The 24260-nt window shown below is 35.7% G+C and overlaps 1 protein-coding gene across 1 annotated transcript in view; it reads right to left on the bottom strand.

The window, feature by feature from the left end:
• Positions 1 to 5283: 5283 nt before the first annotated feature.
• Positions 5284 to 24260, bottom strand: part of LOC120079177 — a 32842-nt gene continuing 13865 nt past the window's right edge. The window contains exons 6-18 of the mRNA XM_039033347.1: positions 23708 to 23773; positions 22785 to 22964; positions 14933 to 14984; positions 14537 to 14821; positions 13269 to 13379; positions 12472 to 12660; positions 11806 to 12081; positions 10051 to 10674; positions 8895 to 9397; positions 8739 to 8799; positions 8577 to 8645; positions 6152 to 6780; positions 5284 to 5734 (exon numbers count right to left, since the gene is read on the bottom strand). Coding sequence (XP_038889275.1) covers positions 6694 to 6780; positions 8577 to 8645; positions 8739 to 8799; positions 8895 to 9397; positions 10051 to 10674; positions 11806 to 12081; positions 12472 to 12660; positions 13269 to 13379; positions 14537 to 14821; positions 14933 to 14984; positions 22785 to 22964; positions 23708 to 23773 — 2503 coding nt within the window. The 3' untranslated portion in view covers positions 5284 to 5734; positions 6152 to 6693. The remainder of the gene's footprint in view (positions 5735 to 6151; positions 6781 to 8576; positions 8646 to 8738; positions 8800 to 8894; positions 9398 to 10050; positions 10675 to 11805; positions 12082 to 12471; positions 12661 to 13268; positions 13380 to 14536; positions 14822 to 14932; positions 14985 to 22784; positions 22965 to 23707; positions 23774 to 24260) is intronic.

Raw genomic sequence — 24260 nt, 5'->3', positions numbered from 1 at the left:
GATGATTTTCATTGGAGTTTGTAGTTGAATGTGGTTTTCAAAACCTAAAGTTGGTTACATGAATGTGGTATTGGAGTTGATCATCGGAGATGGTTTTCGGAGGTCGGAGTTGGTCATACGAAGGTGGTCATCGATTTTGATCATCGAAGATGATTTTCGTCGGAGTTTAAAGTCGAAGGTGGTTGTTGGAGCCCCAAGTTGATCGCATGAAGGTGGTATTAGAGTTGGTTGTCGGAGGTAGTTGTCAAAGCCCCAGTTGGTTATCGGAGTTGCTCGCTCGAAGGTGGTCATCGAACTTGATCATTGAAGGTGATTTTCGTTGGAGTTTGTAGTCGAAGGCAGTTTTCGGAGCATACGAAGATGGTTATGGGAGTTGGTCATTGGAGTTTATTGTTGAAGATGGTCGACGGAGTTAGGTCACTGGAGTTGTCGTTGGAGGTGGTCATCGGGGCCTGATATTGGTTGTCGGAGTTTGTTGCACGAAGTTTATCAGAGCAAAGAGTTGGTCGTTGGAGTTGTCATTGGACGTCAGTGTTGTCATCGAAATTCGTTGTTGGAGCCCCGAAGTTCATTCTCGAGGTGTGACAACGATAGTCGCTGATAATGGCCAACTGGTGGAGTAATTGAAAACATTGGAAGAATGGAGAATTGTGATGAGTTAATAATATATACCAACTCAACTCCAACAACATTTAAAGTTGGTGGGCCAAACATTGAGTTGGTATATTATATCAACTCAACTCATGTTGGTGAGCCAAACACCCTATATGTTAGTTGAACTATAGTCAAGGATATGCATCCTTAATTAAAATTGGTCCAATCGTGATAGATTTCATTCATGTATCCATCATAATGAACCTTAATAGTAAAAAGGAATTGAATTTCTTTGAACTTGAACTCTTTTGCATAGGTAGTTTGTAATTGTAATTTGATTTGCTTCAAGGTTGTTTACATTAACAATAGTAAAACTGTAATTTGATTTGCTTTAAGATTGTTTACATTAACACTAGTAATGAAAAGGTTGTTGTTGTGATTACTATAATGCCCTCATGATATAATTAAAAAAATTTCTAAAACTTTCGAACATTTGTGGTTCTAGACTTTTGAACTTCAACTATTTTGGACATTCAAGTATCTTTCTCTTGTGATTAATTGCTCAAATGCCCTTCTTCATCGTCTATTAATATTTGATCAGTTGTATTTGAGTTTCAGATATATGTTAATCGTTCCTTTCATTCCCTTCATTTTTATCTTGCTTTGTGGGGTCAGTTATTGTGTCAGTATCATTACCTTGCATAGATTTGACCTCATACATGGTATAGATATTTGAACGATATAAGTATTAATATCGTTAATCAATATAGATGTCAGTATTTGAAATCAATATCAATATTGATATCGGTATTCGAAATCAATATTGATATTGATATCGACATCAATCGCTATCTATTTTAAAAATAATATGAAGTGTATAGATAATTTGACATTGTTGATATTTAGATCAATATCAGTATTCGTACTCAGTACTGGTACAAAGATATAGCCATTTATATATGAATACCAATATCAAATTTAGACGTAACGAAAAACATATGAACGATAATTTAATGAGATGGATGAAGTAGAGGAAAAAATCTAAAATCCTCAAAGATTCACACAAACAGATGAATGAGTTCTAAAAAATCTAAAATCCTCAAAGTTTTATTGAGGGGTCAATATGCATTAAGATTACAAAATGTTGGTAAACACAAAAAAAAACTGTAATTAATTAGGTCTCATTTTTCATATTGTCATTGATTGATTATATTTATAGGTGAGTGACACATGGCCTATGTTCATTTTGGCTTTGTTAAGGGTTGTCTAAGGCAAAACTAAAAGCCCATGGGCAGACTCAAGCCTAAAGGGTACTGAGAAAGGACATAGGAGAGAGTGCGTCCCAAAAAAAAATGTCGGTGCCTTGAGGTTTGAGTTGACAAGCCTAGCTGGTAAATATATACCAATCGAAAAATAAACGAGTTGAGGCCAGATTGATATCCTTCAACCTCGAGCACCTGAAACATCCATGATATTCCTGTCGTTACACGTAACCATAGTCATCAGAGAACAAACTTATAAATACCCTCATTCGACCACCTAAAAAAGGGGGAAGTAAGTTATCTCCAAAGGAGAGACCCGACCTTACTTCTTTTTATACTTAGGTGAATAAGTGACTCCTTGTACTAACTTAAGCATCAGAGTGCAGTAAGCTTGGCACAACACTAATTTAAGGAACTAGGTCAATTTGAGAGATGTAGAGACCAAACTAGAGGGAAGTGAGTCGGAGGTCAAGGGCACCAAGCACTTGCATCGAAGCCCAATGCATATGAGATCCAAGTGCCAACAACTTCAATCATTTGACTTTAGAGGGTGCTTGTTTTAAGAGTAGGGATTGATGGTCTAAGCATCCTAAACCTACCATGGTTTGGGGCAAGGATCTAGGAAGCTTTGGTTTCTATATCATTTTCCCATGAGTTTGAATAGTAAGCATTTGTGTTATATTAGTATAATAATTGAATTTTTAAGATACAAATAAACTATTATATTAGTATCTTTCGTTTCTATATCCTTTTCCCATGAGTTTAAATTCAACTATTATACTTGAATTTAAGATACTAATATAATGGAATAATTTAAGATACAAATTAAATTCAATTATATTAGACTATTGAAAAATTTAAGATACTAATATAATTGAATTTAACTAGTATCTTAGTCTTAAATTCAATTATTGAAAAATTATAATTTTTTTTTATCAAATTTATCATAACATGCTAATTTCAAATTGAAATAAACTAGTATCTTAGTCTTAAATTCAATTATTGAAAAATTATAATTTTTTTTTTATCAAATTACATTTGAGGAATAAAAAATATATATAAAGTTTGGGTTTTGATTTTTATTTGGCACTAAGTTGTTACCGATGTTTTAATCATTTATGTTTAAAAAATAATTATAAATCTTGATTATTTTCAAATTACTTATAATTATGTTTAAATATATATATATCATTTTCAAATTAGTTAAAATGACAAAAGTCTAAGCTTTATCTCAAAATCTAGTAAAATCAAAATGTCAAATTAATAAAACAATAAATTAAATAAAATTATAAATTTAGTCACATATCTATTTCAAAATTTAAAAAATAATAATAAATATTCTTCTCAATTTTTTATTTATTTTAAACAACTATATTAAAATAATTAAGATGACAAGTTTGAATTAATCTAATATCAAACCACTAATTAAATATAAAAAAATATTTCACAAACTCAAGATTTATAAATTTGGACTTCATTCCCTTCAAACTCAAATTTCTAGGAGTTGCACTCCAAAAACAATTTTCTTAAACCCATACTGTCTAATCTCATGCTTAACATTTCTAGGTTTAAGATTCCAAATTTATGCACCAAACCGCCCTAATATATGAACAAACTCATATAATAAAATATTGTTTTGATCCTTGTTTTATTATTATTAATATTTTAACTACTTGCCAAAGAAAACAATTAATATCTGATCAGTTGATATCTTGGCAAATCTATGTAAAGGAAATCTTTATTTCCTTACATTTTCCTTCATTTTTAATGACATGTTTATTATACCTTCAAGTAGTATTTATGGTATTAAGTTGAGTTGTGAAGTCTAGTTAATATGTTGAAGTTAGAAAGTCTGTGCTTAGAATATGGAGTTGTAAGATAGAGTTTCTTGATAAATACACAAAAGAGAGAGATGAAATTTGTCAATAAATGTACAAATTTCAATAGTGAACGCTATTGAAGTTGAGTATTTAACACCCACTTATGAAGTCGATGGACCAAATACCCCTCAATTTTAATTATTAATTATTAATAATTATATTTAAAGGCAGCTCAAGATTTATTATTTTTTTTTAAAAAAAAAAAATCTTTAGAGCAAAACACATTTTTTGCAAATGAGACCACTAACATATAAACAGCAACCCATAACCCAAAAGAATAATACGCTATCCTTTCATGTCACTTCCTTTATAAATTTTAGTTTATAACATTTATTTCAATTACATCATATATATTATAATTTTGTGTATCATTTTTTTATTACTATCTCTTTCGTTATTTTAAAATTTAATGTCAAATATTTATAATCTAGACTTCATAAAATATTCATTCAATATTTATATTTCACCATAAAAATCTATCATTATCGTAAATTAACCTAAATCAATTTATAATTTTAGTGATGATTTCTTTCATTCTTAAATTTATGTCAAATACTTACCATTCAAGCAAAACAAAAAATATATTCATTCAATATTCAAATGTCACCATAAAACTCTTTAAAGAAATGTCTATAAAAAAAATTAATGTTATAAACAAATTTAACTACGTGTGTTGCATGTCAACGTCTCTTTACTAGCAAATATTTAAAGACACTAGTTGCAAGGTAGACAAGTTCTAAAATGAGCCCTACAAAGATGAAACTAGTAATTTCTTTTCTATGTATGACTCCGAGCCTACAATAGAACACATGGTCTAAACTCTAAACTTAAGAACATTTTCTACTCGGTTCAATAAAATTATACACATGTACTCTATATGTATTTTTCCAAAAATGAAAAATCTTGTTATATTTCTTTTCTGTTCTCTTAAAATTATACACATGGTATACTAGAGAAATATCACCTGACCATTAATACAAATTGGCAAGATATCACCATAAATCATTCTACCTTATTTAAGCTTTTAGACGTTCATAACCTTACATAACCTATAGTATGAATAGATTTCATATTACATATAAAGTTTATCGTATGAACTATGAACTATGAAGCTATCTTTTTTGTAAGTGAGAGTAGAGTTAGGGAAAAAAGTTTAGTGAGGAGACGGGAGACTGTCAAAGAAAGAAACATTTTAAAGAGATTATTCAAGATTTTGCAATTATTTATTAAAATTAAGGTAGTTTAATTTATTGAAAATTGTACTTGATTTCTCACAATTTTTTATAATGATTTGCAAGAAAGTTAATCCAAATTCCAAAAAGAAAAATAAATTTTCACATACTACTATCATTTTTGAAAGCCAACTTAAAATAAAGATGTGAAACTACGCCTTTGAAAACAAAACAAAACAAAACAAACATCAAATAGAAAAAAAATGGCCCTTTTGCTAACAACATTCATCTTCTCTACATAAACAAACTGGAAACTGCAGGTTAACATTTTTCAGTAGCAAAAGTCTACATGATCAGATATCAATACATTACAGCAGAGCAAAATGGAAATTTCAGATTACCAACTGTGGCTGTGGGGAAAAAAAAAGCACAAGATTAAATGTTAAAGAAGCAATAATAATAATTATCACAAAGATAGCTTCCAGAAAAACCCATACCAGGCAAGCAGGCAGTTAAATGTCCTAAAAATAACGGACACCTGCAATGCTCTGAAAAATGAGACTAGTGAGCCATATGGTGGATACATTTTGATGATATTTTCTCCCTCAGTTAAGCTGACTTTACAGACTTGGAAAAAACAAAAGAAGATTCTAGAAAGAAAGAAAAAGAAAAAAGAAAAAAAAGATAACATGGTTAAAAGATTGCCTTCAGGAATGACAAAAACAGAAGAAGGCTTGTTGGAGGTAATGTGATTTCTGTACAAATGAAATGAATCTTCTCAAGTTTCACTTGCAAGTCGTCCGAAAACATTATACACGACATACAGCTGTTTTCACCAAAAAGAAGACGTATCAGTGCAATAAATATAATAAAGAACAATACCTGGGTACATCTCAAGATACACCTATCTATGCATCACACAAAAGAAAGATGAACTTTGAGTGGATAATTTGGTAGAATGCACAAGGATAGGTGTAGTCTGGGATGCATCTAAATATTTTTCTATTAAAAAACAAGTGATAGATTTCTCAAAGAATATTGATATCCCATGTTGCAACACAAAAAGAAGATGGTATTCATTTGAGACAAAAAAAAAAGAAATAAGAGAAGCATGGAGATGATATAAAAAGCAAGCGATAGGTTTCTCAAGGAATATTATACTCCATGTTGCAGCACAGAAAGAAAGCGTTCATTTGGAAAAAAGGAAAGAAAATAAGAGAAACGTTGAGATAATAGGTAATACCTGATGAAAATATTAAAAAAGCTTCCATGTCCAATGATTTGTGGCAGAATGAGGCAGACAAATGAGTAATCTAAAGGGGTTTCCCGAATGCCTTAGTTGTTTTCTCCTTGACTTATGGTTGAAAAGAAAAGTTAATTGGCATAGCCGAGGAGGGATCTCTACAATAGCTAATCTGCACGGCCAGTGATCAAATTAGCTCATCATCTTCCTTCGTGCGTGCTTATCAAAGAAAATCGGAGTTGATGGCTAGAAACAACTGTACAGTGGCAAGATAAAACTACGAATAAACAATATCATCCCAATGTATCACTATCGCCTTTCTCAATGGATAGTCATTCTCCTAGCTTGATCTAAATTAAGTTCCCATATGAGAAGACGAGCTCTGTCATGTACACTTAGTCAGGTGCATTTCTTCATATGCTCCAAAGATGGAAATTAAAGCAAGTGATCGAAACACCATGCATATCAAAACTTTTTCTGCACACCGCTGAATGTGATGTATCCATGTAAAAAACAGAACGCTTCCAGAAAATCAGAGTAAATCACAACTCGAAGCCCATATCGTTTGCCAGCTTAAGTATACCACGCATCTGAAGGTATGGATTTTCCAACAGCTTCTCATTATTGCTCTGCATGGTGAGGAAAGAAAGCAAGCAAGCATGTTAGCAATTTCAGCTCAGTTATCAAACGAAGAGAACATCTTGGTTAAAAGTAATTCAATCAATATTGTGAGAAACTTGAAGATGTGTTTGACATGCGTGAATTGGGATATAAAATCAAAAAGTAAGACAACTATGTAAGGAATATAGGAGTGCATTTTATAACGTGTGATGTAGATTTTCATTCATTTATCTAAAATCAAATTATACTTTTTTCTTTTGCTACTAATATCAAATTGAACTTTCACATAAACTAAATAATAGTATAGAGTTGAATGAAAATTTATCAATAAATTACTACCTACAAATTTAAGTTCTGATCTTTTTATTTCTTTAGGGGACTTTCACGATTAGAGAGCACTGCCACCTATCCTTAAAACCTCTACAGGTTGAGTGGCGAAAATTTTGTAACCTCCCAAAGTATACTTACTCTCTCTAGAGCCGGTGCTTTAGATTTTTTGAAGTTGTTGCAGTTCATAAGAGGGAGTTCCGGTCTTTGTTTGAAGAGATGAGAGATTGTGATGAACTCGCTGTTTTGTGATAAAGATCTTGTGGCAGACTTTAGCTATTTTGTGGGGAGTGTGGATGGAGAGGAACGGTATAATTTTGAAAAGGTTTCTGGAGGAGGTTTGGAGGCGTCTTGGGGCGTTTGTCTATCTGATTTTTTGTAATTATCAGCTTTGCTTAGTATCATTCTTTTGGATTGGACTTCATTCTTGTAGGTAGTTGTGGACTTGCTTTTTGTATGCCCTTATATATTCTTCCATTTTCCTCAAAAAAAGCTTGGTTTCTTACCCAAAAAATAAAAATTAAAAAGATAAACAAAAAACAAATAATTTCCCAAGTTTTGTAAGAGACGGTTGGGTTTCTCGTTTCCCTCCCCCTTTTCTTATATGCTCTATCTATTTTGATACAAGTATTGTTTATCCTTAAAAATAAAGACTGCACATGGAAAAGATATGAGAAGCTGCAGCCAAATCAAAGAATCTGTTTATACAAAGGCACCACAGCCTTCAGGGTAATGTTCCGCGTGAGAAAAACTAAATTAAAATATATGTGAAGCCTAAAACTTTCAAAATACATCAATCATTGTGATATTTTTGCTTTCCATTAGGTCTATAACTAAAGGGCATATCTAGTGACATAAGGGACATCTTGGTATTCTTGGCATTTCTTGATCATTCTTGTTTGTTCTTCTTTGTTTCTTGTATTTAGTTGAGTAGCTTTATTTCTTTAAGTTCTTGGTCAAGTTCTTGTATTTTTGGTGGATATATTTAATCCACCAACCAGCTACCTTACAGCCGGTTCTATCCCTGTTTTACCAATTCGTTTCTGCCACATCTATAAATATGGCAGCATGATGTACATTTTGGGGTATTGAATGACTTCGGAGTAGTTCATTCACTTGTGTGCATCATCTACTCTAAAACCCCAACTTCTTTCTTTTCTTTTTTCCCCTCACTCATTTGGTAAATGATTTGACCTCCCTCTTGCCCTTTGTTTTTTGTTGGGGTCCTTTGCTCGCCCTTGTACTCCTTTCAATTTTGTCTGAACTTACATTTTTTTCTCAATGAAAGTTCAGTTTCATACCCAGAAGGCAAAAGCAAAGGAGAGAGGATTTTTTTTTTAAAAAAAGAACACTTTGTTTATGTGCAGGAACATAGTAAAGATGACGTGAATGCCTAATACAAATAGATTGATGATGTTCTGCAGATACATTAATCAAATCAGAATCTGTACTTTGACAACAAATGTGATAACATCACCTGCTGAGCTTTAATTACAAGATTCTGAAGCATGTATTGGTACTTTTCAGGTTTCTCCGTCATCATACGCTGAAAATAAAAAAACTTCATTCATTAACAAAAGGAAAAAGAAACTTGAAATTTCATACAAATATATTTCGCGGTCGGAAGGAATTTCCTTGCCTTCAAAAGAAACGCTGAAGAGTAATAGGCCACCCTTGAATCTGTATCATCTAGAAGCTCTCTGTAAGAATCCAACGAAGCAACACTTAAACATATCCACACATAGAAAGAAGATTCAGGAAGAGAGAGAGAGAGAGAGAGCTATGCGTGAGTGACCTGAAAAATTGTTCCCCATCCACTTCTTGGAAAGCAGATGAATCAGAACTGCACTTAGCAATTAGGAGTAAGAGCAGCGCTGATCGGATGTCGGAGGCGGCACCTGGGTGGTTCCCTCTTGCTTGGCTTCCAACAGCAACACCCAAAGCAATGTTGTCTGTTGCTGCTCCAGCAAGTTGAATCAACGGCCAGTAGAACAGAGCAGCAGGAACATGAGAAATCAACTGCATGGGGACAATAGTCTGTCCTTGAAGCAGTAATGCTGCCATGGAGGCTGTCTCATGATCAAGAGGATTGTTATAAGTTTTACTATATCTGCTTTTCTCCTCCTTTAGCTCACCAAAGTAATTACCATCCAGTTTAGCTTCAGATTCAATAACCCCTATCATTTTACTTTCACCTGAGTAATCTATAACTCTGCCGTGGGGCAGATCATCTCCAATTGGTAAGTCAGAAGCTTGTGGTACTCTCAAGCATAATTGAGAGAAGAGTATGTCGCACATCTGTCCACAAAAAACACTAATTAAAGTCCAGATAACAAGGGTGAAAAGGAGATTCCATCACTGAAATAGCTCATAAAATAGTGCAATAAACAAATATCTATTTGGATTCCATGAGCACCATAAACACGAATGCTATTTAAAAACGGCTAGAAATATCAAAATCAAGAAGACATCAGAATATACAGAAGAAATATACTCATCACTTCTTTTAAATTTTCTAATACTCCAGCAGGATCAGAAATAGTATAAATAAGAAATGATATTATTAGAACATACCCAATTGCATATTTAAAAAGCATATTACATCTAAAACAGTAACAAAACTAGAAATAAGATCATTGATGAGACAACAGAAAGTGGTGAAAAAATATGTACAAGGCTCAAGTTTTCCTGAAAAGGACTTCTCTAATCCAAAATTACCTTTAAACGGTTTACTTTTTTAGAGAAGAACATTTAAAAGGTTTACTAGATCTTGCAAAGTCATATGGACATATAAGCCTAGAGTCTTGCCTCCGTGACACCTAGCATCATAGATGTCTGACGCTTCATGGGTGCATCATTCTCCAGTGTTTTTCAGTTTTTCAATTCCATGACTTTAAAATGTAGAGCAAAGAGCATATGCTGACATTATGTTCATATCATTAAAGAAATACCTTTAAAATATTGATGCGATCTGTTTCATTGATCTGAAAGACCAAGAAAAGAGCACTGCACATTATATCTATCACTGCATTAGCTTTCTCAAGACGGCTATCTTTGGATGCCTGGCCAAGATCATTGCTGCCAGAATTTCGCATTTCATTTTCATTCAACAAAAATTTGCATCGCATAAGAAGTCTTTCTACAACAAATAAAAAGCCCCATCTAATGATGTTGTGTTTTGACTTTAAAAGTCCACACATAAGCCAGATGGAAAGGGGTATGTCCGAAGCAGATGAATAATCATTTACACCAGCGTATGTGATTCTCTGCTGTAATTTTTTCACATTTGTCCACATATTTTCATCCCTTTCACTAGTTATTTCTTCAAAAAGAAGATCGCCTAGCCAAACATAACCATTTTGACGATAAGCAATTCTCTCTGAATGAAGAAGGGAATGCAGAGTGGCCCATGATAGTTTGGATTTCATGCTAACACCATTTCTTAACATAGAACCTTGAATGCTTTCAAAAAGTTTGAGAGATTTGGTTATCTGTATCATATAAGAGAACTCATTGTCCAAATGTGTAAATGATTTGATTATTGTATTAAATTTCTCCATTATATTCTCCGAGAGCTGCAAAAAAAGAACAATCAAATGTTATTGTCAAGTTTAAGTTGGATAAAATTAAGAGAAAAATACATTTGATCTCAAAGTCTTACAAGAATAATTTGTACCACCTAAAAGCCAGTAAATTTACAAGAAGGCTTCCAGTTGACAATAATAAGATAGAGTGTTCTTATAGGTATCAGATAGTATTATGTTTTTTATAAAAGAGTAAGGGGTGAAGATCAACCTACAAGACCTCGAATCAACTCAAGAGGGCTGAGAACTCTCCAAGATGCTACTCCTTCCAAAATAACCAATACCCTCCCTTTATCTCCTCTCTGACGCATATAAGCAATGTGCACCATTAACTAACTCTCAGTATCATACTTTCCCATTTCACAGAGAGTAGAGTACATATTTACAATAGGGGGCCTAACATAATCACAAAATACACTTGAGCAGGTTCAATCTAGCTTCTTGTCCCTGTTGCCTATAGGAGATCCCTTTCCTTCTAAATGGTAATTACTAAAGGAGACTATTAAATATTTGCTTTGGATTTTGCATTCCACATTGTCCCCTCCCCATCATAATTGTTCATAATTTTAAACAAAAATAATTTTAGATAAGGATGGGAAATTTTCTAAAATGTCCCTTCCTCAAACCCAGTCACACTACAAATCCTCGTCCACCTCATCTCATATTATTGAGATCTAGACTCTCATTCCAAAATATTAAACTAACAGGTCCCCATCTTCCAACTGACCAATTCTCCCTCCTTTCCCTATTGGAGTTCCCTCCTTCCTCATCTGAGGGAATATGCAAAAGGTTTCTTGCTTTCAGAGAGACAAGGAGAGAGAAGGGCGAGAGGGAGCTGATGTCGATAAATGGGTGGTGGAGGTTGACAGATGGAGATAGAAGTAAAAAGAAGTGGACAGAAAGGGTTAGAATAAACATTTAATGTACAATGTTCATCAAGTAAAAATGATTTAAAAGAATTGCAGGTAGAAAGAGATATTTGAGGGGCCCTAGAAATTCCCAAGAATATGTATGCAAGCTGCCACTAAGATTCCAGATAAATTTATGACTCCATCCCAATTGGAACTGTTATTGTACAAAGCATGTAGGCACCCTAGATTGACAAGTTTAGATGAGCCATACCATATTTAGTCGCTCACTATTAGGATATCTACACAATGCTGATGAGATAGACGCTTTCAAAATCTCTCCAACACCTTCCACTCCAAGCTTAACTGAGATGTAAAAAGCCTCAGGTGCATTGGCGAGGGTGAACAGGGTTGCAAGGGGTTGTATCTCATCATCACCATATTCCATAACTCCAGTTGTGATGCAAGATTCATTTATTTGATGCAAAACATAATCAAAAAGCACCAGAAAGAGATTTCTCCGCTCTTCTCTTGAGTTTGCTAGAGAATACTGCAGTAGAAAAATACTAAAAATATTAGAAAAGTTAGACATAGTTTTAAATCATTTTTTAATCAGTTATCATCACTTCTCCTCATACAAATAAGAAAAGGAATGAATGTCACTTTTAATCTTGAGGAAATTCTAAATAACTAGACTCCCAACATGTCAGTCAAATAATTCAACTTACCACAAACTGGTAACTACCTTAAAAGTTAAACCAACAAATTAAGGATTTGACTTGGGGTATCTCTAAGTCTAAGGTATATAAGCTTCCCAACAACAAAAATGGATGTAGTAACGACATTTCTTGCAGTTATCAATGGCTAAAGTACATCAAAATTTCTTCCCAGGAATGGGTCTCATTAGTCCTGCTGCTAAACTGTAAACAAATTAGCATACCTCAAAGAAAATAAACTTAGTTCCTCCAACCAGATCCACCTGATCTACAAGAAATATGGGGCTTGAAGCAACCTCTGTGGGCTCCTCCGGGACTTGATAGAACATGTTTGTTAACAGGCAAATAAGCCTGCAATGAACTATTTCAGCCCAAGAGTTTCTCCTGCTAGTTTCTAGAAATGCCTTAATAACCTGAAAGGGAAGAAAGAAAGAGAAAATAAAGCATCATATCCCGTCATCAATAAAGTAGCTAAATAAAAATAGTATACGAAAAACTAATGACGATATCATTGTTACAATGTACATTTCCCTATTGACAATAAGCCAAATGAGCATGCATGAGATGACTGGTTTCAAGGTCACAAGAAAGTAGGGGGAGGGTCCAATGTATTTGCCACCCGTTGTCAATAAAGCAATGAGATGAAAATATCATAAGAAAATTTAGTGAAGAATAGAATTAAAACAATTTACATTTCCTTGCTGCAAACAAACCAGATAGGCATAACCAATTTCAAGATCACAAGAAACTAGAAAGTAGGCAGCGGGCTCAATGTATTTGCCACAAGAAGAACGGTATAATTTACACGAGAACTACATGGCTTACACATCTACTAAACCTTTTTCATAAGAACCGAAAAGGGCCACATAAATATATTTGGAATAAACTGTATTGAAGCTTTAATAAGTTTTTTGGCATATGGCTGTTTATTTAGTCCATCAGTGAGGTTGAGTTCATTGGTCTAATCCTCTCAACCCTGATATATTGGGATATCTTTGAGGCAAGTTAACAAACAACTCACCCTTATGTCAAGGCCCTTTAGTCGGCTTCTCCTGAGTCTGCCTCTATCACAAACAAAATACAGTAAACAGCTCAAAGCAGACGTCCAGACAGATTCTTCCTTCTCTTCAATCTGAAATCACAAAATGGACATTTTAGATATTTACAAAATAATGACCATGAGCAATTGTAGTTACACATCTTCCATTACAATTTTGTACCATGCCCTTATTTGCACATACAATCACAGTCCTATCTAAGAAGTAACCTTCAAACAAATTTCCCAAAGCATTCCCTGCAAATCATGTCATGAGCTGAATTGACGTTAAGTTCATTCCCTCCTTCATTTGGTGATTGATTTAATTACTTGTGACTAATCATGAGTTAAAATTCGTAATCCCATTAAAACTGTGCTCTAGCCCATAATAGAAAACTACAAATATGCATCTCCCATGTAACAGTGCAATGCAACATCCAGGATCATTTGTTCGAGCAGAGAATTCAAGGGACTAACAATTTGAAATCATGGAACCGTAACTTAGGTAGAATTAGGCACTTTGTTCCTTAACAAGTTGTGCACATTAGGATCAAAATTGTCATATCAGTCAATTGCTTTGTGCACCATAGCATTTTGCTAGATTCTCATTACACTTTTCGCTCCTCTAGAGCCGTTTTGTGATAGAGAAGGGATTACTCCGGGTGGTTTTCTACTAATTGTCCCCTTACGTTAGTACAAAGAGCTCTTGGTATGCCATTGCCAAAGGAAGGTTGAGGGGCCCTACAACGCTACCTTGCTCCAATAGGGGTATGTTGGCTTTTATGAGGGGGTCCTTTCAGGGTCTAATTAAGGTTAGTGGGTAAACTTTACCCTGCTGTTTAGTCTTTCGAAGTGTTCTGTTTAGGAGCGGTTTGGCTAGATTTCACTATGGAGAAAAGAGGAAAGAATACAAGAGCACACGAAAAGAATACAAGAGCATGCAGAATCTTCAGAGAGTTCCAATTGCATTGTTTGGTCCATTATTTCTAAGGAAGAATCAATAAGCATTTTCTCCCATAAAATTCCTACACTCCTATCCTTCCCATTGAAACTTCTATTATTTCGTTCTAGCCAGATTTCCCAAAAGAATGGATAGTATTGCATTTGACAACTTTTTTCTTGGAGGACTTGAACGTTGCAAAAATCAGAAGCTTCTGCCAAATTATTCCAAAAATCATCTTGGTGCTTTTGGACTGAGCTGTCATCATTGAAGAAGGAAATTTTTTTGCAAAAGCATGAAATATCATACATACCTGGACGAGAAGAAGCAGTATCTCATACAAGATGTTGAGGATCCAACATTCAAATTTGTTAATAGATGAAGTTGCACTGATGTTGTTAGAAGAATCAAGATTTTTCTTCCCCTGTGAATTAAATTGGGCTTCTTCCGCAAGATATGATTCTTGAGAGTACTCTTCTTCAATTGTAGGATTTTCATCGAGCGTGATCGGTTCTAATAAGTGAGCGTGAACACCAAGGTTCAAGATTAAATCAAATGCACGAACTTTGCAGGTTGACCTTGGAGAACTAAGCATTTCCTTTAAGGAAAAAAAAAATTAAGAAATAATGTTAAAATAACCTTAAATGGGAGAAAATATGCTATTTGGATAAGTTTTGAATGATAAATCGATCCAGAACTGATACATCACCTCGAGCATGGATAAAGTGAGAGGTGCAGCAATCCCAGAATCCAAAACATACCTGTAAGAGAAATTATTGAATAATTCCACTCATGCTTGACCAACATAAAATTATACAAAAGGCAACCATATTAAAACATCAATTGGCTCAATCAAAATTATTTACAAAGCCTTGAACTTGAGAAATACATAAAAATTTGGATTAAGGTTATCATTTACATTCCTCAAAGACGATAATATTCTGATCTATCAGATTGTTTATATCTTGGATAATGTCATCTCAAAATAAGAGAAACAGGTCGCGTTGCTACACCTAAGAATTTAGATCAGAACAAATGAAGAAAATAATTCATGAATAAAGACTCAAAATAAATTCAGATGTGCTTCAAGATCAGCACACATTTTAAACACAAAAAAGAGAGAGAGAGGGAGAGAGGAGAGGGGGGGTTGGGTTTGTGTGTGGATGGAGGGAGATCAAAATATATGATTCTTTAGAAGAGAACAAATTCTATTGATGAATGAAATAAGATGCATAAAAGGCTCCCAACACCTAAAGATGAAGTGCTAAAAACCTCGTGGTCGGGAGATTATAGAAGAAAGACTATAATCACTAAACGTGTATTTATTTATGTTGACACCAATAGAAACATGAAATAAAATCAAATTTAAAAAGACAGTCAAAGGTTGTGAAGATATCCCTAAATATTCACATTCCTCTCGCACCAAAGATATCCAAAGAAAACTCAATTTATGGCCAACCAAAAAGTCTTTTTCACACTATGGAAGGGATGACCCACAAAAACTAATGCTAGGATACTAGATATTTCATTTGGCAAAACCATAGTGATACGGAAGAATAGGAGTTAATGGGGTAATTAGGCAATATTCTAGGGTAATTCCCTTTTTACCCCACTGGTAATAGAACTCTATAAAAAAGGGACATTCTCCTCTTGTATGAAATACATTATTCATTCTAATAAAAGATTTACAATCTTGGTTCTTGGAGATTTCTCTCCTTTTATCATTTAGGCTACATCAATTTGGTATCAGAGCAACCATTTGGGCCAACGTTGACGGTTTATTTTTCCTTCTTATAACCAAATAAAATAAAGGTTATACAATTATGAACAGCATGGTGTTAAAAATAAATAATAATAATAATAATAATAATAAATTCTATCATAATTTTTTTTTTTTTAAAAAAAAAATGTTAACTATTGTGGGTTTTTTACTCTAGGGGCATTTTTGTCTTTTTACTTGTACCCTAGGGTTTCCCTTTTTTCTATTTAAGCAAGTAGTCACGGTGTATTCTTTGTATCAGTCTTCTAATAAAAATCCTTTATCCCGTAGTTTTTTCTCCCTGATTAGGGTTTTCCACGTAAACTTTGTGTGTGCTATTTTCTTTCTCTACTCTGTCTTTTCATCATGGTATCAGAGCACGGAGACGAAACCCTGGCCACCATTGAGGAAAACCCAATAGGAGAATCCCAAACCAATAGCCCAGATATAACCATTGTTATCCAAAACGCCATTGACAGATATTTCCAATCTGTTCTTCCCCATCTTCAGCGTGATGACCGACCGACCAGATCCAACTAGCCGATCAGAGCCGACCAGCCGGTAAGCTTCCAACCGATTTCATCTGAAGTTGAAGCTCCCAACAGACCCGACCAGCCGTTCGATGATCAGATCCAGTCGCAGAAGCTGAAGTCGGCAGCCGCAGTCGATTTTTCCCATGGATCGCAACCTCTGTTCGAAAGTTTCCAAGTTGCGCCGAAGACGATCAGGCCGCAATCTCCGACCGGTGCTCCTCCTCAGCCGCGGGTCAGCCCAGCGTTTCTTCCTCCCATGCGCACCAACCCGATTTTTCCTCCCAGCCAAGCCCTCAAGTCGTCGCAAATCCGTCTAGGTCTTCTCAGCCACAGCCGAACAAGGGTGCCATGATCGACGGGATCAGCCGCAGTGTGTTTCATCAATCGAATCAGCCGGAAATGGATCAAATCAGGGGCTGTCACTTCAGCAATCGGGATCCTATACTTCAGCCGGATGCGAGTAGTAGTTTGGGACTGTCATCGCCGATCATTGGTGGGTTTGGAGGGGGAGAATCATCGTCCCATCATCGGGACCAAGAGAGTATAATCCAAGATTAGTTTACTCAGTTGCAACTGCAGATTAAGCAACAGAATGAGATGTTCCAGCAGCAGATAGCTGCCATCGGGGAAGCCCTGGGATCGAAATCCAATGTCCAATCAGATCTAAACCAAAATCAACCGATCTACCCTGGAAATTCGGTAACTTCTTTCCCTACATACTCTTCAAATTTATTCTCTGGAGCTATAGGCAACTCTTCTAGCTTTATTGTAGGGGAAAATTGAATGGTGATAATTATTTCTCTGGGTCCCAATCCATTAAAATGGCCCTTGAAGGTCATCACAAATTTGGGTATCTGACGGGTGAAATACCAAAACCAAGGCCAGGCGACCCCCAAGAACGAATTTGGAAGGGGGAGGATTCTTTTCTGAGATCTATTTTGATAGGAAGTATGGAACCTCAGGTTGGAAAACCTTTATTATATGCAATCACGGCTCGAGATATTTGGGAGGCAGTCCAAAAACTCTACTCCAAAAAACAAAACGCTTCTCGGTTATATACCTAACGTAAGCAAGTTCATGAGTGTAAGCAAGGGCAATGGATGTTACAGCTTACTTCAATAAACTGTCACTCCTTTGGCAAGAGATGGATTTGTGCCGTGAGATGATTTGGAACTGTTCGTGTGGAGGAGTTTTGCATTATCAATCTGAGGAAACCGATCGCGTGTATGACTTTCTTGCCGGACTAAACTCTAAGTTTGATGCAATACGAAGTCGTATATTGGGAACCCGTCCAATACCGTCCTTAATGGAAGTCTGTTCTGAAGTACGCCTAGAGGAAGACAGGTCTGGGGCCATGAACAATATACTTGTGACTCTGACAGATTCTGCTGCTTTCAAAACTTCAGCCCATGATAAACAGAACAGTAAGCCACCTTCAGTGTGTGAACATTGCAAGAAACCCTGACACACGAAAAATCAGTGCTGGAAGTTGCATGGCCGTCGCCGAATGGTAAAAAAACGACAGTCAAGCCGGGCACTGGTAGGTGAATTAGTAACTGGAGACACAGCCTCAGAATCAAGAAAACAATCAGAGCACTTCTGGTACAGTAGGAGTAAGTATAATCGTCCAATTAGGTACTTTTCACTCCTTTGGCTTTGTTAGTATGTAGTAAACCATGAATTTTAGATTCAGGGGCTACAGACCACTTGACTGGTTCCTCCGACCAGTTTTTTTCTTATCAACCAAGTGCTGGGAATGAGAGGATCAGGATTGCTGATGGGTCTTTTCCCCAGTTGCTGGAAAAGGACGGTTGTCACCCTTTGAGGGCTTAGTTCTCCAAGATGTGTTGCATGTGCCAAAAGTCTCTTATAACCTTTTATCTGTTAGTAAAATTACAAGGGACTTGAAATGTCGTGTTATCTTCTCACCTGATACCGTTGTTTTTCAGGATCTAAACTCGGGGATGACGATTGGCACTGCCCGACATGACAGGGGGCTCTATTTCCTCACTGAAGAAGCCTCATCCAGGATATGTGATAGGACTAGTTTGCTTTCATCTCATTTTTCTGTTTCTGAAACTGACTATATGTTGTGGCACTTTCGCCTTGGGCACCTCAATTTCCATTATATGAATTATTTGTTTCCTCATCTTTTTCATAATGTTAATACCTCTAAGTTAAATTGCGATGTGCGTGTCCAAGCCAAACAACCCCGTGTATCTTTTAAATCTCAGCCTTATAAGCCTTCTAAACCGTTCATCCTCTTCCATAGCGATGTTTAGGGTCCGTCACCTGTTACTACCACCACTGGAAAGCGATGGTTTGTAACCTTCATTGACGACCATACTAGGCTAACCTGAGTTTTCCTTCTGACAGACAAATCCGAAGTTACATCGGTTTTTCAACAATTCTACTATTCTATAGAAACTTAATTCAATGCCAAAATCGCTATTCTCCGAAGTGATAATGGTCGGGAATACTTTAATAATTCCTTTAAGGACTTCTTAATCTCAAAGGAATAGTCCATCAGAGTTCCTGTGTGTGCACTTCTCAACAAAATGGATTGGCCGAACGGAAAAACCGTCACCTAATCGAAGTTGTTTGGTCTCTTATGCTGTCAACTTCCTTTCCATCCTATTTGTGGGGGGATGTTGTTCCGACAGCAGCCCATTTGATAAATCGAATGTCGTCCCGGCTCTAAAATTCCAAACCCCCTTAGATTCCTTCAAAGAGTCCTATCCAAATAACCGACTTATTTCTGATGTTCCTCTCCGAGTATTTGGATGTGTTGTGTTTGTCCATACTCATGGCCCTAATCGAACCAAGTTTACTCCTCGGGCTCAGAAATGTGTCTTTGTGGGGTATCCACTTCATCAGCGTGGGTACAGGTGTTATCATCCTTCTTCCAGAAAATACTTTGTCTCAATGGATGTGACATTTTTCGAAGATCATCCATTCCTTCCCAATGGTTCTCTTCAAGGGGAGAATACTAGTGAAGATACCAATTGGGGTCCGAGTCTATCCGTCTTGCCCGAACCCATCCTTGACATCAGTACTAATAAATCCATTCTACCGACCAAACAAGTCCCATGGATCACATACTATAAGAGGAATCTCAGAAAGGAAATGACGCTGCCTGTTATTTCTCCGGGTCCAGTTCATGAGTCAGAATGGGGATCAGATCCAGGTATTAATGTTCCTATCCCTGATGATGGTAATAAATGTGATAAAATTGATGCTTGTGTTGAAAATGATGAGAGCAAAGACAAGGAAGATAATGACAGCAAGGATGTAATCGAGACAGAAAATGATGATTGTGAGACACTTGTTCCAGTAGAGAATATTGTTGAACTTGGAAAAGAAATGTCACCTATTCCAGCTGAAAACACTGTTGAGAGTGGAAAAATGGCAGAGCATGAGACGTATGAGCAGGAAGGTAAGTGCAGTACGAAGTCCGAGGAGAGTAAAGATCGAGATGCATCCCTTGACCTTCCGATTGCCCTAAGGAAAGGTACCAGATCATGTACAAAATATCAACTGCAGAGTTACTTGTCTTATAGCAACCTGTCTCTTGAGTTCAAGGCCCTCACTACGAGCCTAGATACAGTGGTGATACCGAACAATATACACACAGCATTGGAAATTCCTGAATAGAAAGCCGCAGTCGTGGAAGAAATGGGGGCTCTTGAGAAAAATCATACGTGGGACCAAGTTACTCTTCCAAATGGACACAAAGCAATCGGATGTAAATGGGTGTTCACAATAAAGTATAGACCCGATGGAACAGTTGATAGATACAAGGCCAGATTGGTTGCCAAAGGTTTTACTCAGACCTTTGGGTTTGATTTTTCACCAGTAGCAAAGTTGAATACAGTATGGGGTCTGCTTTCAGTTGCAGTTAACAAAGACTGACCTCTTCACCAGTTTGATGTGAAAATTGCCTTTCTCAACGGAGAGTTGGAGGAAGAAGTCTACATGAGTCCTCCCCCAGGATTTGAGAAACAGTTTAACCACAGAGTATGCAGACTAAAGAAGTCCTTGTATGGACTAAAACAGTCCCCGGGAGCCTGGTTTGGCAGATTCACTACTTTTGTAAAGTCACAAGAACATAGTCAGGGACATTCAGATCACACTCTCTTCACTAAGAGGTCTATTTCCAGGAAGATTGCAGTTTTGATTGTATATGTTGATGACATTGTCATTTCAGATGATGATGCTTCAGAGATTGACCGATTAAAGACGAAAATGGTTGAGGAATTTGAAATAAAGGATCTTGGAAAATTAAGGTACTTCCTTGGAATGGAGGTAGCTCGATCAAGAGAATGGATTTCAATTTCCCAATGGAAATATACTCTGGACTTGCTTAAGGAGACGGGCATGGCAGGCTGCAAACCAGTTGATACCCCTATAGAAGTGAATGCGAAATTAAGTAATCTGAGTGAAGGTGTTCCAGTTAATAAAGTGAGATATCAGCGGCTTGTTGGAAAGTTAATATACCTCTCACACACTAGACCAGACATTTCATATGCAGTGAGTATGGTGAGTCGGTTTATGCAGTCTCCGAACGAATAACACATGAGGACAGTGGAGCTCATCCTGAGGTATCTGAAAACTTCTCCAAAGAGAGGTTTGATGTTCAGAAAGACTGACAGACGATGCATCGAGGCATACACGGATGCAGATTGGGCAAGTTCTGTGGTAGATAGAAAGTCAACATCAGGATATTGTACCTTCGTGTGGGGTAACCTTGTCACATAGAGGAGTAAAAAACAAGGGATACTTGCCAGAAGTAGTGCCGAAGCTGAGTACAGAGCCATGAGTTTGGGGATCTGTGAAGAAATTTGACTTGAAAAAATTAAGAGACCTTGACCAAGGTCACACCGGTCCAATGAAACTTTATTGTGATAACAAGGCCGCAATAAGCATAGCAAATAACCCAGTTCAACATGACAGAACAAAGTATGTAGAGATTGATCGACATTTCATCAAGGAGAGGCTTGACTGTGGCAACATTTGTGTCCCCTATGTTCCCTCTAGCCAACATATTGCAAATGTCCTAACAAAGGGATTGCCCAGCAGTTGTTTGACTCTTGTGTGAGCAAGTTGGATCTTATTGACATCTACACCCCAACTTGAGAAGGAGTGTTGAAATTAGGGTTTTTTACTCTAGGGGCATTTCTGTCTTTTTACTTGTACCCTAGGGTTTCCCTTTTTTCTATTTAAGCAAGTAGTCACAATGTATTTTTTGTATCAGTCTTCTAATAAGAATCCTTTGGTTTTTTCTCCCTGATTAGGGTTTTCCACATAAACTTTGTGTGTGCTATTTTCTTTCTCTACTCTGTCTTTTTCATCAACAATAAATTTTTCTACCCTTTACATTTCTCCTTTTTTCTTTACCTTCTGGTATCAATGAGCATTAAACTTACATTAAAACAATTTAAAATCAACATCTATATATCTCACTCTATATTTTTCATTCAATTATCAATTGAAATTTTACAATTATATTTTGGGGTGGAGGTAAAATAAACACATTTAATATATTTATAATTTTAATTTTTTAAAAATAAAACCACCATCCATTGGGAAAAATGAAAGAATGCAACAAGACAAAAGACAAGCTGACAGAAAAGGGACCCCTCTAGGCTCTAAGAAAGAAAATCAATCAAGCAAAATAGTGCATAGAATAGATAATTTAATTACATGACAAACATATCAAAGGCATCAAATATCTCAATGCCCACTTTTTAACTCTCTCCCCTAACAAAACAATCTATACATACTAAACATATCAGATCAAAGTCATCAAATCAAGTATTGTTTACTCTCCATGCCCACTTCTTAACACTCCGACCTTATAAAATATCTATGGAAAAATGTCTCATCTTTTTCAACAGATAATTTTTATCCATGTTAAAACCTAAGCACAACTCCAATGAAACAAACAGGGCTTAGGTTGCATATCTTGTTGCTCTCCTCTCTTCCTCCTAACATAAGCAAACCATATTGAATGTCTATCCTAATTGATAGAAAATGACTATTTGATACTTCAGCCAACTCTGGAACAGTTTTATTAAACATTTTGAACACACAGGATTGTTTGGTGCAGAGTGCCAAATATATGCAATGGAGTGAATTGAATGAGTAATAAAAACACATGTGCACACAAAGATGAAATGATTGAGGGCGATGAATAGTATATAAAAATTTGCAACATTTGAAGTAATTTAATTTAAGCATCTTAAAAAAAAAAAAAAAAAAAAACATACATGTCAATAATGAGCTTTACAAGAACGCTCACGGCAACATCCATTGATGGCTTGCCACTATTTGTACTTAACCTAGATGTTACTGTAAGAGGATTAGCGATGGGTGAAGACATTTCAGAGCAAACTGCAGCAATAACCTCGCACACCTCGGCAGGATTCAGTCTCAGAGGCTGCTGTTCACTGAGGGGCATGAAGTTAATTTTGTGAGGTATAATGCAACTACAAGATATTCAGAACGTGATTAATAAAAACTTCTTGTTCGAGTTCAGTTTTTTTTTTTTCTTTTTATCTTCCAGGTAATATTAAAAGTTTTCATTTGATTACATGACAGGGCCTCACGATACACCTTCAAGAAAGAAACAATACTACATGCACATTTTGAGAGCTCAATAACATGTGAGAATGGGGGATACGAACAAACGGCCTCTTAGACCAGGGTATATGTCATAACTAGTTGAGGTCATGATAAAGATCTCATGTTAACCAGTATCTTAAATCAATATTACATGCCAGACCCTCATATTAATTCATACCTTGAAAAAAAGAAAAAATAATAGTAATAATTGCATGAAACAGACACTAAGATATGGTAACACCCAGCCTACCCCTTCAGTAACATCATACAATCATCCATTAAAAGCCTAGAAGAGATATCCAACAGAAAGGGGAAGAGCAAATGTATAAATTCAAAATGCATGTAAGTTTCATATATTCATGTAAACAAGACCACTATTTCTTGTAATAACAAGGCCATCAATCACAAGCAAATCCATTTAAGCATTGATCAATTTCATGATTCCGAATGGCAATTACTCTCTATGTGACTTTACAAATTGAAATAAGCAAGTACTGGCTTAATGATTTTCTAGAATCTATACCTTATGAACTTACAGGGTTTCATGACGGAATCTATTGTTTTGTACCTGTAGTAACGATATTGGAAGAGTGGTCTGGCCTTTGGTCGAAATGTACTCCCAGGAGAATCTTCCCTAAATGACATTACTAAGATATCAAGAGACAAATTTATAAAAGTTAACCTTCATTTTTTTTAATAAGAAACATTTTATTGATGGATGAAATAAGGGAGAGCCCAAAAACCAATAGGCGATTACAAGAAGCATTTCCAATTGGAGACTAAATAAGATCAATTGAAAAGATTGAAAGGATGCTTATCCTTGCACCAATAAAAAGCCATAAATAAAACCATATCTATAAATCTATCGAAAGAGGAGTAACAATTCTTAAAAATACGACCCTTGTGCTTACACCAAAGGGTCCAAAAGAAAGTACGCATAAGAGCCAACCACAACAATCATTTGGTACTGCCAAAAAGTTGACCTTTCTTTCAGTATAATTGGAGAATAATTTGTTTGGTATCTATTAATACTTTTTGTTTTGTTAGGGGTGGATTTTGGCAATCTAAAGTATTTTAGTTTGTGATTTTCCTAACAACTTTGCTATTTTAGATTGTATTAT

Source organism: Benincasa hispida, chromosome 6 (assembly GCF_009727055.1).
Source record: "Benincasa hispida cultivar B227 chromosome 6, ASM972705v1, whole genome shotgun sequence".
In the NCBI taxonomy this organism is placed as follows: domain Eukaryota; kingdom Viridiplantae; phylum Streptophyta; class Magnoliopsida; order Cucurbitales; family Cucurbitaceae; genus Benincasa; species Benincasa hispida.
This window is presented reverse-complemented; position numbering and strand designations above follow the sequence as displayed.